The following is a 14329-nucleotide window of genomic DNA, read 5'->3' as shown; positions in this document are numbered from 1 at the left end:
CCAGGTTATGAGGCTTTGGCCATGGTTTTAACTGCAGTTTCGATTTTCATTGACATGTGATACCTCGACTTGAAATACTATTTCCGTAGCTATAGCTAGGGGAAGTATCTACCATCGATCAAATGCTTGGAAGAACCTACGATTAATTATGGTTGTCACTGTTATTACATGTAGCATTGCACTTAACATGACCCTGCGATTGGAGTATCATGTCATTTATAGCCAACGTTTCTCTATAAATGTACATATGCACACTCTATCTTTATGAGCAACTTCAATCGGAAGGCGTGAAATAAATATAGGAAGATGTGACCACCAATGTCTAGGATTTAATCCTGATGGGTTGGTTGTATCACAAAAAACCTAACCATCCAAGCTATGCTCACTTCGCTAGCTAATATAAGACTAGCCACAATGGGCAGTAACATGCTCATGTGAGTAGTCTATGTTACTACCTCTATAGTGGGTAGTAACATATGTGTGGTAACATGCAACATTTCATTTATTAGGTTGTAGACACATCTTGCCTTGATATGTGTGATGTTACTCATACTAGTAGTAACTATACCATTTTCATCTCTTTTTTCATTTATTACAATGTCACATCATCTATTTAACCTAGATATGTGTGATGTTACTATCTATGTTACTCCCATTGTGGGTAGTCTAATAGCCAACATGTATAGTAGTTGACTATAAGGAAGTACTAATTTATTAACATATGACCAATCTTTCACTCTCAGAGAATTTATTGGAGTCGTGCTAAAGCCGGCAGTACATCTACAGTCCACTTCTCTTCTCTCTTTCAACTTAGCAAAAACATAATATTTAAATTCTTATAACCGTTTACGTCACCTTATTATACTTGCTCTTAGTGGTTATCCTAGCATAGCATGGTTGATTTCCAATAGTATGCATTTATAGCTTTTTGTTTTCTGAGGTCAATATGCATTTATAGTTGGTAGGTGTGTGTATGCAGTATCTTCATTTTTATTAGGAAAATCACAACATGCATTTACACTAGATTTGCGTTCTAACCTGAAAATCTTCAAAATAGATTGGTTGTTCTTTCCTACATATCATTTTGATATAATTGTTTAAGCATCACAATCGAACAGATTTACTCACAAAAATCCTTGCCAACTTTTACATTTGAACTGTTTAGCATTTGTAAAAGATTTTTTTGACAAAGGGTAGTACACCAAAAGTAGTTTCTCGAAGGGAAATGAGATGACCTCAATTGCCATTTTTGAACTCATGAGCAAAGTAAATTTGTTTGAGAAGGCTCTCTTAGCTAGAGCCTGAGCAAAGTGATTCTAGGGCCTAGGACTGTGGAGCACTTGGAGGACCCGAGACAAGAAATAATGTCATAATTTAACAAGAAGATTCCTTGATTCCGCAGCATCGACCAAAGTCCTGCAATTAGAATAGAAAGAAGCAAAACTGCAGCCCAATGCATTGGTTGCCGAGGTAGGAAGTAAGGCCATCGCTTCAGCCTGCAAAACATATTGCACATTTCTTGCCGCTGCATGAATGCATATGGTGTGCTTGGTGCGTGTATTGTTGAGATATACTTCGAAGGAGGCTTCATTCTCAGCCAACGAAAGGTTGCGTCCACATATGCTACAGTACCTGTAGATTAGATTGTATATGCATAGTTGTATTTAGGAGAGAATAATAATTGTTATTTTCATGAGATATATTCCTTTCCCTCTTCTCCTCTATTAAACCCGCAGTAAGTATTGTGTATGTATCATGGAGAACTTGCATAGGACTCCTTTTCTTTTATTGAAATGGAGATAATTTTTGGCTCTCCATATGTTCCAAAGAACAGTGAAAACAATATCTAGTTTTAACTCATATTGCTGAGAAGACATGGTCATTTGAATGATATCAACAAAATATGAGTTGGAGTTCAGCATATCAGTTTTGAGGTCAAATTTAAACCAGATTGATCTAGAGAAATTGCATTGAAAGAAAAGGTTCATATCAGATTCTATTTAACTAGATCTACAACATTCTCTGTTGGTATGATTAGAATACCTAGAAGATCTTAATCATGTTGCAACAACTCTCCTAATAAGCCTCCAAGCAAAAGTTTTGACCCTAGGGGCCATGGTTTTGTTTTTCGCAACATGATTGAGGATAACACTTTCTTAATCTGAAGTAAGAGCTTGTCTTCACAAAGACCTATCTTGGATCACCTACACAAAAGTTATGTATGCACTTTTTCTTGTACATTCTGAATTAGGAGTGTGAGTCCAACAAATGGCATCTTCAAGATTAACCTTGATAACTAGAGTATTCAAAATTTCATTGTTAACAAAATCATCAACACAAGCACTAATTTTTTCTTCATCCCTTATGTGTCGTCGTTATGCACTTCTTCCCTCACCACCATTCCTTATGGATGTACCATCTTCCTCCTATCTAGACTCCGCATCGGGGACCACCTCAAAGGGGAGAATTTAAGTATTCAATTCTAGTAATCACTAGAGTTGAAAGTTGTATTTTGAATCAGATCTCACCTACTCCCATGCAAAACGATGGATTCAGGCGGTTCATCGGACGAGGAGTATGGACAGGTATAGCTTGATGAAATGATTCAAAATGACGAGAAAGCCGAGATATCATGATCATGAGCATCCAACAGAAAATTGACTGGGAGGTGGAGCGCATTCTCAACTTTAAGGGTTCAATCAAAGGGAGGGAGTGGAGGCACTTGATCCCTACTTCAAGCTCACCAGGGATTGTTGCAGACAACTATCATTCTCTACTAAGCAGAAATGCACGGTTGCTCGGACGATGCTTCCATTCGGTACCGCCGCTGATGCCGTTGGTAAGATGGTTTGGATGGGGAAGGGTAGATGCCTAAAGACCACGGTCAAGTTTGCTCGCACCGTGGTGCATGTGTTTGTAGTAGAGTATACGAGAGAACTAAATGTGTAGGATATAGGAAAGTTGTTGGCTATTCGAAAGGCAAGAGGTTTTCAGGTATGCTCGGTTCAAATTGCATGTAATTGGCAATGGAAGAACCGCCCTAAAGGTTTGAGCGGGACGTACCAAGATCACACCAAAGAGGCCACCATCATCACATTGGAAGCAATGGCATCACATGACTTATGGATTTGGCATGTTTTTTTTTGAAAAACCCATGTATTAATTAATTAAAAGATCGAGTACAATCGTTCATTACAACATTCGCCACGCAGGGCGGAAAACTATTACATAGAAGGCCACCCGACCTATTATCAAAACTAAACTTAGTTATCTGATGAGCCACCTCATTTGCATGTCTTTTGATCTTCACCAACTTAACATTTGGAAGAAGCTTGGTAAGGGCTAAGGCTTCCTTCTTGAGATCCACCAGAGCTGATCTATCAAGGTTATCATGTGGAAGAAAAGAAAACACAAAAGGGCAGTCTGTTTCCAAAACAACAGGCTTATGGAGAGTGATATCGATATATAGTCCCGCTAGACATGCCCTGAGTTCCACTTCATCAACACTGGTAGACGAACCAATATAATCCCAAGAGGAAACGACAACTTTACCGACCAAATTCCTGGCAATATCTCCCACACTCGCAACACAAATGATCTCCCACATTGATCTTAATATAATCAAAAGGCGGCGGCGGCGGGGGGGGGGGGGGGGGGGGGGGGATACCTCACAGATACTCGGTGGATAAGTACGAGACTGCAACCCCACCTCCGCTCCCTTACCTTTGACTCATGTGGCGGTTTTTGCATGATGGCAAGATGAAAAATGTCGCCCAATGATTATCCACAAAATTAGCCGAGTTTGAAACAAATTCTTTCCCTTTGGCAAAAATAAGATCATTATGTAAGTGCCAAGCTCTCCAGAATATGAACAAGCTCACGAACAGTAGTGGTTAATTGGTCCAACAAGATAAGCATCCAATCGGGTCCTGAGCACTTAAACACTTCTTCTCTGGGAATATTCCACACTCCCCTCAACTCTATGTGCAGAGCACTCACCTTAGGATATGTCACCAAAGCATGAAACATACTTTCATCCTCCATACCACAAATAGAGCATAATTCTGAAGTAGCCTGATGGTGCTTAACTCTATTAACCTGTGCCACTAGGTTATTAGAAGCCGCCCGCCACACAAAAGTTCTGATCTTTTGGGGGACATTGGCTTTCCAAATGACATTCCAAAGTTTCCTATCCCCATTCGTGTCTCCACTAGATTGCACTTGCTCCTCCTTCCCCTCCTTGAGACTAAGTGCCGGATTATATGCACTTTTTACTGTGAACAAACCACTCTTCTCATAGTGCCAAGCAATAAAATCATCCTCATCCGAGGACTGGATCTTTGAAATGTCACGTTCTCACAACGATATCAATGTGCTTCAGCGATCTCTGTGTCCAGGAGACATTGTAAGGGAGAATCGCCGCCATGCAACTACACTATCAACGCCGCGACTACAAACATGGGGGTACCGTCTTATCGATTGCATGTATCCTCAGAGGGTGGCATTTGTGAAAACCATATCCGAACTCAAGGCAACAAACAAAGTTACTTTACAAAAAATGCAAGAGGCAGTTAGGAAGGATGTGAAGAGGGCATTCGGAGTGTTCCAAACTCGTTGGAAAATTATTTCATGGAGCTACAATGATACGACATTTCACGTGTATGATGCACATGCATGGATTTGCATTAATTTGTGAGTTTGAATTTGAGAATTTTGTTTTGAGGGTTGTTTGAATTTGAGATGTGTGGTTGTGTCCACGACCGGGGCCGGGTTTGACAAAACCCGCTGTAGATGCCGTGAGAGGGTTAGTCGTCGAGAAGAAATAATTTAGCTGCCTTGCCATGCCAGCCTGCCCGCCGGCCCCACACTCGAGACTCGAGAGTGTGAATGAAACCAAAAAGACCCATTTGCCCCCCAAGGCAATAATCAAACCCGAGCTCCCCCAGCTCGCCTCTCCATTCACACTCGAACCCTCGACCTCTCCACCCAGCTCAGCCTCGCCGTCGCCAGGGAGCGGGGCAGCCTGCTCCACCACTCCGGCCGGCGACCGCGCGGCATCCTGCAGCGAGGTGCTTCCCTTCGCCCCGCCCCCTCTGCATTCTTCTCCCGCCCCCTCCCTGCTCGCCGCGCCCACCCGCTCCCCCTCTTTTCGCTGCAGGAGCAGCACGCCCCCATCCAGCCCGGCGACCGGCTGAGACCCAGGGCGGCGGCTGCCAGCGAGGTCATCCCCGCACCGTCTCGCCGCTCGTCGCATCCGCTTGCCAGATCGTAGGTTTTGGCCCCCGATTTTGCGTCGTACGAGCGAACCCTAGGTTTTGTTCGCGAGACGAGATAGGGCTGCTTTCGAGGGGGGATTTGGGAGGGGAGAGGCGCGACGGACCACATTATGTGCGACTAATCGATTTTTGCTGGCATCGGTCGAGCCATTACCCCAGGGCGCGCCGTGCACGTGCAAGTGCAAACAGCGAAAGCTCGCCGCCTCCTGTCTATCTATCTATGCTGTGTGCTGGAGCAACGGAAAGAAGGGCCAAAGTTGCCTTTTCCTTGGCCGGGTAAAAAGGATTAATTGATTTTTTTTTGAGTGAAGGGGTTAATTGATTTTGTTATGTGAAGAACGAGGAATTTGACAAAGCGACACGCCTTTGTCTGACATGTGGGGGCCTGGGGCCACCTGTACATGCGTCATTTGTGTCAAATTGCAAATAAATGTGCGGCATCTTGTTGATTTTTCGTTGAAAACACATCCCTCAGGGCAAATCATGAGAAGCACATTCAGCTTCCATGCATTTTATCAAGAGACTGCTGGACGAGGGCATATACTCAAATCCAGCGAACTTCAGAGTGCAAAAGTCTGCACCTGATTTATTTGACGAGTTTTGTTCCTGCACCCCCCTTTAATTCACTGAGCAAGTGCTTTTTAGGGATATAATGATACTGAATAACTGCTTAAGCTTCGGTGAGAGACTGAGAGTAAGGCCACATCCCATTTGAGATCTCCAGATCCAGTCTGATGCTCTGGTTCGCTAATTGCATAATTGCACATGTCACACGGCAGTGATGGTGTGCATCATACTACACCGTTTTAGTGCTGTTTGCGTTGGCGATGCAACATATTTCTGAGATAACCGATTCAGATGCAGTTTTGTTTTACATTGTCGTCTGAGAGAACTGATTTGAAACGTCTCTGTATCGTACCAGTCTTTCATAATACCTCCATTCCTTGCCCAGCATCTTACTAGTCTTCATAACACCGCCATCTGGCCACATATTCAAAACCTACACCAACATTCTGGTAAAAAATTAAGGCCACTTGCTCTCTATATTTTGGTGGCTATAGCATCGTCAAAACTGATGTTGGTATATCGTATATTCAACCATACCACGGAATGAGCTGTAGCCTTGTTTGAGTAAGATGTTTTCAGGTGTTAGGTGCCAGGTGGGCAGTTGCTGGAGCCAAACACTTAGTCAGGCTACACGACTGCTTTTTATAACAGTGAATTTAAGTTGATCTTTTGGTCGAATAGCTTTCTGTCAAGCTAACAAGCAGTAAGAGTGGGCAATATCAATACTAATATTTCTTGTTTAATGCTGTTGCAGGTCTGAATTGGTCATTATGGTGAGGAAAAGTGCAGAGAAAAGTTATGGTCGTATGGCTGCATGCACATCAAGTCCTGAACCCTCAGAAAATAACCCAAGGCAGAATTTCCGTTTAGGAGATATAACATGGGTTAAGCATGATGGCTCCTCATGGTGGCCAGCCCAGGTATGATGCATACACCTTCTGAGCACTTCATACTTCAATTAGCTAAATACCTTTGCTTTGCTACGGATCAGCAATTTAGATTACCCCAACATGTTGAACCATTTTTTTGCTGCACTCAATGCCAGTATGGTTCTAAAATAATTCTAGATGCCAGTGAATATGCTTGTTGCATTGCACATCAGCTTAAATTGAACGCTGGCAGATGGTTGCATCTGTAGTAGATCAATTATATAGATCATGTATGAGTAAGATAGTTTGGTCAAGTCTCAAGTGCCAATGCCACAACCTTTGTACTTGTATGTTGCAAAGACAAAACATTTCAGACTTTCCCCAACTGTTATGTTCTTCATCCTAGCTTCCCATGCACATATTTAGACCACTTCTGTTTCTGAATTCAAGGTCATTGATGAAGCATGTGCCAGTAGCAAGGCCAAGAAGAAGACCAGCCATGACGCTCTGGTTCGACTGTATGGCACATGCCTAGAGTAAGGGTCCTAATAACATGTGAAGCCTTTCTTTTCTTTCTAGTGGCGATCAACTGATAATCTTTACAATAAAGGTAATTGTCTTCACTATTTTATTTTCAGCTTGTATGTTGACCCTTGGAAGTCTAACATGGAATTCGAAATGGTATGCACATCTTCTATCCTACAGCTCATGAGGATGCTAATATGGAGTAGTGGTAACTGACTGAACTGTATTAAAGAAGCTTAAATCAGCTGAAACACGAAAATAACCAACAACTTCAATCATTATTGCAATTTTGGTTTCCCTAGGTTTTTAACTGCAGGAAGCTGATATAACCAAAAGGCTGAACTGACGGACATATATTCACACACACTTGATAAATTATATAATATTGCATATGTTGATAATGAAATTCTAACAATTGTTCTGTAATTGTAATATGCTTTGTTCTAACTAACAGAATGTACCAATAGCACGACTCACACATATATGTTTTAGGATTGTACAGGTAAAGCATGTATTTTATTTTATCATTGTTGCATAACTAATAAACTAATAGCTGATTGAATGAATATTTTTCTAGTTAATAATTGCCCTATTTGTTTTTTTCTACCTAAACCGGTCATATCAATCGAATCCTCACCCAGCGTCACTACTTATGTGCTGCTTGTAGAGTTGTAGTAATTTTATGGTAAATGATTCTGGTGTATAAACTATAAACTGCTTTTTGTTATTTAACTTCCAAGAAAATTAGTTGTTTTTGTCTTCTCACGCATGAATGATATCCAACCCTGACCATTTTGAATTTTAAATATTTCTCATATGAGCTCATTGTATGCAGTTTCTGAAGAAAGAAAATAAGACAGCCATGGAAGCATTCCATGAGGTGCTTCAGAAGGTAGGGCAATCTCGCCTTCGCTTTGAACATATTATGAATCACAGTTTGGTGGAGGTTGTTGAGATCCATGTTTAATCTTACAAATGCAGGAGCTCTCTCATTTTAAGTCGGCCAGTGATGACGAGGAGGAAGCTGTCAACATAAAAGGTGAATTTCTGTTTTTTCTTGGCTGGAGAATATATGCAGAAAAACACGTTATGTGCATTGATCATGGTGGTCCTTGTGGTTTGACCATTCATGTTATCCCTTTTTCATTAGTGATTTATGTTAACAGTGATATGTTACCGTTTGTGAATCTTTTCACAATGGTGTGATTAGGTAACATGTTCTAGGAGCAGTATCAGTGACAGTATTGCTAAATTATCACCTGTGCGGTTTTATTTCCCTGTCAAGTTTCAAATCGCCTTGCTATCAATGGTACACACATATATATTTTTAATTGCTACGCATCTAATTCTCTATTTTTCATATGGTCTGACCATATTGGCCACAGCCAAGACGTCTACTAAGAAAGTCAGAAAGCAAGAAGCCTTAGAGCAGGACCAAGAAGTTCGGAGCAATGCAAAAGGTGGAGGTGCTGCTCAGAAAGGAAAAAAGCAGAAAGGTGTGAGGCAAGCAAGTGCTCTTGACAAAGCTTTGAGTATAGATTCTGCTGAAGGTTTAAGAGATAAGACACCCAAGCAAGCTTCTGCTGTGCGAGATAAAAAGAGTGGTAAGAAGGCATCATCAGGAACATCGGTGGCCAAAAAGGAAGGATCCTCAAAGCGGTCGGGCCGTACCAATCTGAAGGAATATTCAGATGCGGCGGAGGACAGCACATCACAGCTCCATGTTTCAAGCGCAAGTGAAAATGCAGCTGAAGCAGGAGACATGACATCCGTGAATCGAAGCCAGCACAAAACTGGTTTGACGGTCGAAGGAACCCACCGGAAGATAAAAGCTATGGTCAGGGATATACTGCTGGGGGACGTCATAGACAAGCAGCTTGCTGCTGAAATGGCATATGTGGATGAAGTGATCTTTGGAATCTGTGAAGCTACCGAGGCAAAGGCGACTGCTGCTACTACTACTGAGACAGAGGGTGGACTAAGCACCAAGCGGGCCGCTAGTGGGCTGGAGGCTGACTCAAGCCGTGCTGCGAAGAAGAAACCTAGAAAGGGCAAGGCGGCAAAGCCGGAGACCAAGGACCCCAACTCTTCTCCTGTAAGTAGACACTCCATTCTTCTGAATCGATTGTCTGAATGAATTTCGGACACTGATTTGACCAAACTCCACCAGAGCAGGGGCGCGGGGGGATCGGAGCAGCGTAGCGCGCGCCAGATCAAGATCATGCAGAGCCTGGGCCTGATCGCGCCGTTGGGATCTCCGTTCGACGTGAAGGGTTCTGCTGCAGTCGCCCGTTGATGATATTTTGTAAGCACACCATTGGTTCTGTATGGAAACCTGTAGTTATGGTGCCTACCTGATCTACCTACTAGTTTACTAGTGCCAATTTCTGTTCTTGTTTACGGAAGATTTGGCCCGGACATAGCTGCTGCGCACGTAAGCGCACAGTTAGTTCTATCTGTATCAGCGCAAAGACGAGCCGCAGTCGCTCAGCGCTGTACCGAATTGATTATTAAGATATTAAGTCGCGACTTGGATTATTTCCGCTTGGTGGTAGGATCTGCTGTGATCGATGCGGTGGCATGAGTGACCCAATGCTCAGGTTATCTTGAGTTAGCACATTGTATGAGCTGTGGACATTTCAATGCCATGTCGATTTTACATCTGATTCGTGACTATAATGTGCTAATTTTACACGAGTACTCCCTCTATCAAAATACAAGAGTTTTTTTTTACACTATGACAGTGTCAAAAAAGGTCCGATATTTTGATAGCTCTGGCCTTTTAAGATGGCATTTCTGCAGTTCCTTTCTCCATTTCTTCAACTCTGGATTTAACGATGGAAGAACCAGCCGATTTGGGCAGCGTATGCACAGACCTGTGTCGCCTGGTTAATCGTCCTTCGCTTTGTCTGAACAAAGATATTAACATAGAAGGATGTTTGGCTGAGAAAACAACAAAGGGGTGGTGGCGCAGTTGGCTAGCGCGTAGGTCTCATAGCTAAGACGTGAGTGATCCTGAGGTCGAGAGTTCGAGCCTCTCTCACCCCAACTTAAAATGACCATGTGATGATGAAAACGCTCTGTGACAACTTGGGTCGTCACACATCTACACCTGAATCATCAGGTGAAATTGAGCAAACCTGAACCTGGTCATCTTTTTCTTTTTTGCTGGTTTCACAAACCTGTGACAACTCTCACATACTCCCTTCGGTCCTTTTTAGTTTGCATATAAGATTTGTCTGAAGTCAAGCCTCGTAAACTTTAACCAAGTTTATAGAATTTTTTTTCAATATTTAGAATGTGAGATCAACAATATTAGATACGTCATAACTTTAGTTTTCATGTTGTATAAATTTAGCATTGTAGATGTTAATATATTTTCATATAAATATGGTCAAACTTTATGAAGTTTGACTTCAGACAATTCTTATATGCAAAGTAAAAAGGACCGGAGGGAGTATGACAACATCTCAAACTAAGCTCTCTTCAGTGTAGTACTACAACATTTCAGAAAGAACATAGTAACATTCCACTAAACCGATCGAGTGACAACCCAACCAAATTCTCATATAATCCCTCCTTTCCGGTTTATAAAGCTCAATTCAAAAATCTCATCAACCAAGGTAGATGATGAGTGATGGAATATTTTTTGTAGTTTGTAAAAGCACCCAATTAATGCTCTTGTTTTTCTCAAAACATTATGTTTATGAATGCATTAATTGCAATGCATGCATGCATTGGTCAGTTTTCTCTTAATACTTGCATGCAATGATTTAATGCACCTTGAAATCTGAACATGTGATGGAAAACAACCAAATTGAGCCTTATAAAATGGAAAAACTAAAAATTTGAGATAAGCCCTATAAACTGGAAAGGAGGAAGTATGATTTTCCATATCAATTTATTTGTTTATTCCACCATACAAGACATTGTCCGAGGCCTCCCCGCAGACACCCGGGCAGCCGCCACCCATCTGGCCGGCCAGGGCGCACACCACGACGCAGCGCAGAACCCGGGGGGGGGGGGGGGGGGGGGGTGCCTCAGCCTGTAGTCGGAGTAGCAGCTGACGTAGCATTTGCAGAACGCCGGCGCGGCGGCCACCAGCAGCTGCTGCGCCGACAGCAGGACGGCGAGGAGCACGCAGACGGCCGCAGCCTTCACTCTCCTGTTCTTCCTCTCCATTGGTTCTAGTTCTTCCTCTTGCTTGTGAGTTGTGACAGTCGATGGGCTGCCCCTCTCTTTATACCGACGAAGAAGCTTCTTCTGCTGCACACGGCATGACTCTGCAAGAAGCTTCTCCTGATGCACATGACATTCTTTCTCGGAGAAGATTTTCTCTCCGGATATGAGGTAGCTTGATTCAGGAAGAAGCTTTTCCTTTTGAAGATATGATCATATATATGGAAGCTCAGATGCTCTTGCCGGATCAAGGCTGGAGTGAGCTAAAACACTTTGCTGTTACAACCACAACCACCCCTCCCTGTTCCATATGGAAACTCAGATGCTCTGTTATCACTTTCTTAATTTTGTAATGCATACATACATATACAGAGAGTATGCATACATACTCAAGCAATGCATATGTGCGTGCGTCTTACACACACACACACACACACACACACACACACACACACACACACACACACACACACAGGAAAAATACATCCTACCACTAGGTGGTAGTTACCTACATCTCTATTGCCGTTAGATTCTTTGAGATTCGTGCATTCCTAAACGGATCGGGCACAGTAAAACGTAATTAATCTTGAACCCGATTGGTTGTTGGCCGGATGTCCCGATTTTTATGGCGCAGCCTTTCCTGGATCGATGCCATCCAAAGATCTCTCTCTCTCCAAATCACATCTGCACCGAAATAATGGGATCTGGGGCAATTATCAACAACAAATAAGGTATTCCGTATGGCCCTGCAATTTCCATCCATGCATCCCGTGAGATTCTTTCTTTGTTTGTGATTTCCGTCGTTTCATGTATAATCTTCATGCTAGATTGTCTCCTTTTATCTCCATTAATGTTCCGGAATTACTAGCGAGCCACTTACGTATTTTATTGGCTGGTGGATTTTTCAGCTATCCGATATGCACCCCGCCATCCGGCCTGCCAGCGTGGCTGACGCCGACGACGTCCCTCAAATCCGGTATTGGCTCCGCGTTTGCAGCACAACGCTAGCTGCATGGACTCACTCCTAAGGAACCAAGCTGCGTAATCCGTCGCAGCCGTCGAGTGCGCAAGGTGTCAGAGATCACTGAAATATACGCCGCCTTCATCAACACCAGATACATACCTGATCTGCTACCCCATAATCCAGCGGCAACAATGGCTACAAGACATGCATACGTATCATGAGTATCTAGCTAGATGTTTTGCACGTTCTAAATCTCCATGGCTTGTCCTTAGTAGAACTAGTTCTTTTTGCCTTGTGTATATCAGCAGGCCGGCGGCCAGGATTGTATAGATACAATCGATCATTGGACTCCACTATCGTTCATGTTAGTAAAATGTACTGATTGTAGCCTATGATGACAATACCTTATGGTCACTAGAATGGTGTTCGGAGTATTCTTTTAGGACGGTTTACATACAACATACTTCAAGTTGAGGTATATATACATATACATGATGTGTACACATGAATGATAAAATATACTACTCCTTCCGTCCCAAAATAAGTGTCTCAACTTTGTATTAACTCTAGTACAAAGTTGTACTAAGATTGAAACATTTTTTTGAGATGGAGGGAGTATGTTAATCCTATAGTTTTATATTTTTGCAACTTAATTAAAAGAAAAACTCTCTTGTTTTTGTCGACATACTCCATACTCCCTCCTTCCATCTATATAGGGCCTAATGCTTTTTTCAAGACCGTCTTTGACTATTGACAAGATTAATAGTACATGACATGCATAATGTGAAAAATACATCATTGAAATCTACTTTCACATACGAATTTGATGGTATGCTTTGTGTAAGTTGCATGTCATATATTATTGCTCTAACATTTGGTCAAAGTTAACCTTGGAAAACGCATTAGGCCCTATATAGATGGAAGGAGGGAGTACCATTCTTGTTTATATACTCCATACTACCTTTCTAGAAATATACTTCGCACTATTAAAAAAAGATACTTCATACTCCATTTCGGTCATATACTACCTTTCTAGAAAAATTGTTCAGTGATATACTACATACTATATGAACTCCATACTACCTTAGTTCATATATACTCGATACTATCTTTCTAGAAAAAAATGTTCAGTGATATACTGCATACATTTTTTGCGTGATGTGATATACTCATACTATATGAAACTAAGGAGTATGATAGTATGAAAAATACTCCCTTTTCAACTTCCTTTTTTGTGATATACTCCTTTTTAGATTCATATACTCCTGAGATTAGATGAATATACTCATCTCTTCATTAATCCCTTTAACTAATAACTTGAAAATTCTCTGTTAAACATGCATATTTCGGTACCATGGCCGGCCAACAGCACTCTAAGCTAGTAGACATACACATAATTCCAAGACGTGTTAATCCAGTTAACGTGTCAACATACTACTCTATAGATTCTATAAAAAAATGATACTACTATGGATCGAACGGACTAGCGCATGCAACAGGCATGCATGCAACGACAATCAAATGGGTTGTTTAAACTAGCTGGTAAATCGGCCGGATTATTTAATTAAAAAACTAGGTTGCATGCGAATAACAGATTCATGCGCGCCCGCAAACCCGATCTGTCCTGTTGCACATCGACGATGGATGATTAGGAGGTAACTACCACTGCTTGTAGATAAAATTTGTCCTATATAGGAAAAATACATCCCTGGGTGAGGAAACACTTGAGGTAAGATTAAGGTGGGAGGAAAGAAACCGGTCTCTCACGTACAGAAGGGGGCAAGGTAATCTTACAGAATGCATGCATGTAAGCTACGGCCTGGTCATCAAAGCCATTATGGCGCAACTAAATCGAACTATAAAAGATGAAAAGATGGTACTGTAATTTTACGGCAACCAATGGGGTTGTGTTCCTGTTTTTTTTATAGGATAATGCTGCATTCTATTTT

At 42.0% G+C, this 14329-nt stretch overlaps 1 protein-coding gene and 1 non-coding gene across 3 annotated transcripts; both read left to right on the top strand.

The window, feature by feature from the left end:
- The first annotated feature begins 4909 nt into the window (after positions 1-4909).
- Positions 4910-9775, top strand: LOC125513214 (uncharacterized). Of its 2 annotated transcripts, none has more exons than XM_048678249.1 (8): positions 4910-5069; positions 6598-6763; positions 7163-7248; positions 7351-7393; positions 8073-8129; positions 8219-8276; positions 8623-9332; positions 9413-9775. In XM_048678249.1, the coding sequence occupies exons 2-8, from the start codon at positions 6614-6616 to the stop codon at positions 9437-9439; spliced, it is 1131 nt and encodes a 376-aa protein (XP_048534206.1). In that variant the 5' UTR covers positions 4910-5069; positions 6598-6613; the 3' UTR covers positions 9440-9775. The 2 variants fall into 2 exon arrangements, with proteins under 2 accessions (XP_048534206.1, XP_048534205.1); XM_048678248.1 differs by having other exon boundaries at positions 9408-9775.
- Positions 9776-10196: 421 nt separating this feature from the next.
- TRNAM-CAU (transfer RNA methionine (anticodon CAU)) lies at positions 10197-10285 on the top strand. The gene is given in 2 exon segments: positions 10197-10234; positions 10250-10285. It is a non-coding gene; the product is annotated as a tRNA-Met (tRNA).
- The last annotated feature ends 4044 nt before the right edge of the window (positions 10286-14329 follow it).

This window comes from Triticum urartu, chromosome 6A, assembly GCF_056163025.1.
Source record: "Triticum urartu cultivar PI428250 chromosome 6A, HENAU_Tu73, whole genome shotgun sequence".
NCBI classification, from domain to species: domain Eukaryota; kingdom Viridiplantae; phylum Streptophyta; class Magnoliopsida; order Poales; family Poaceae; genus Triticum; species Triticum urartu.
This window is presented reverse-complemented; position numbering and strand designations above follow the sequence as displayed.

What these genes read in the sequence shown, in the direction of transcription:
- LOC125513214 (XM_048678248.1), top strand. Translation starts at nt 6,614, where the DNA reads ATGGTGAGGAAAAGTGCAGAGAAAAGTTATGGTCGTATGGCTGCATGC. An exon ending in TCCATGAGGTGCTTCAGAAG is followed by an intron (nt 8,130 to 8,218) that starts GTAGGGCAATCT and finishes TTACAAATGCAG; the next exon opens with GAGCTCTCTCATTTTAAGTC. An exon ending in AGGACCCCAACTCTTCTCCT is followed by an intron (nt 9,333 to 9,407) that starts GTAAGTAGACAC and finishes AAACTCCACCAG; the next exon opens with AGCAGGGGCGCGGGGGGATC.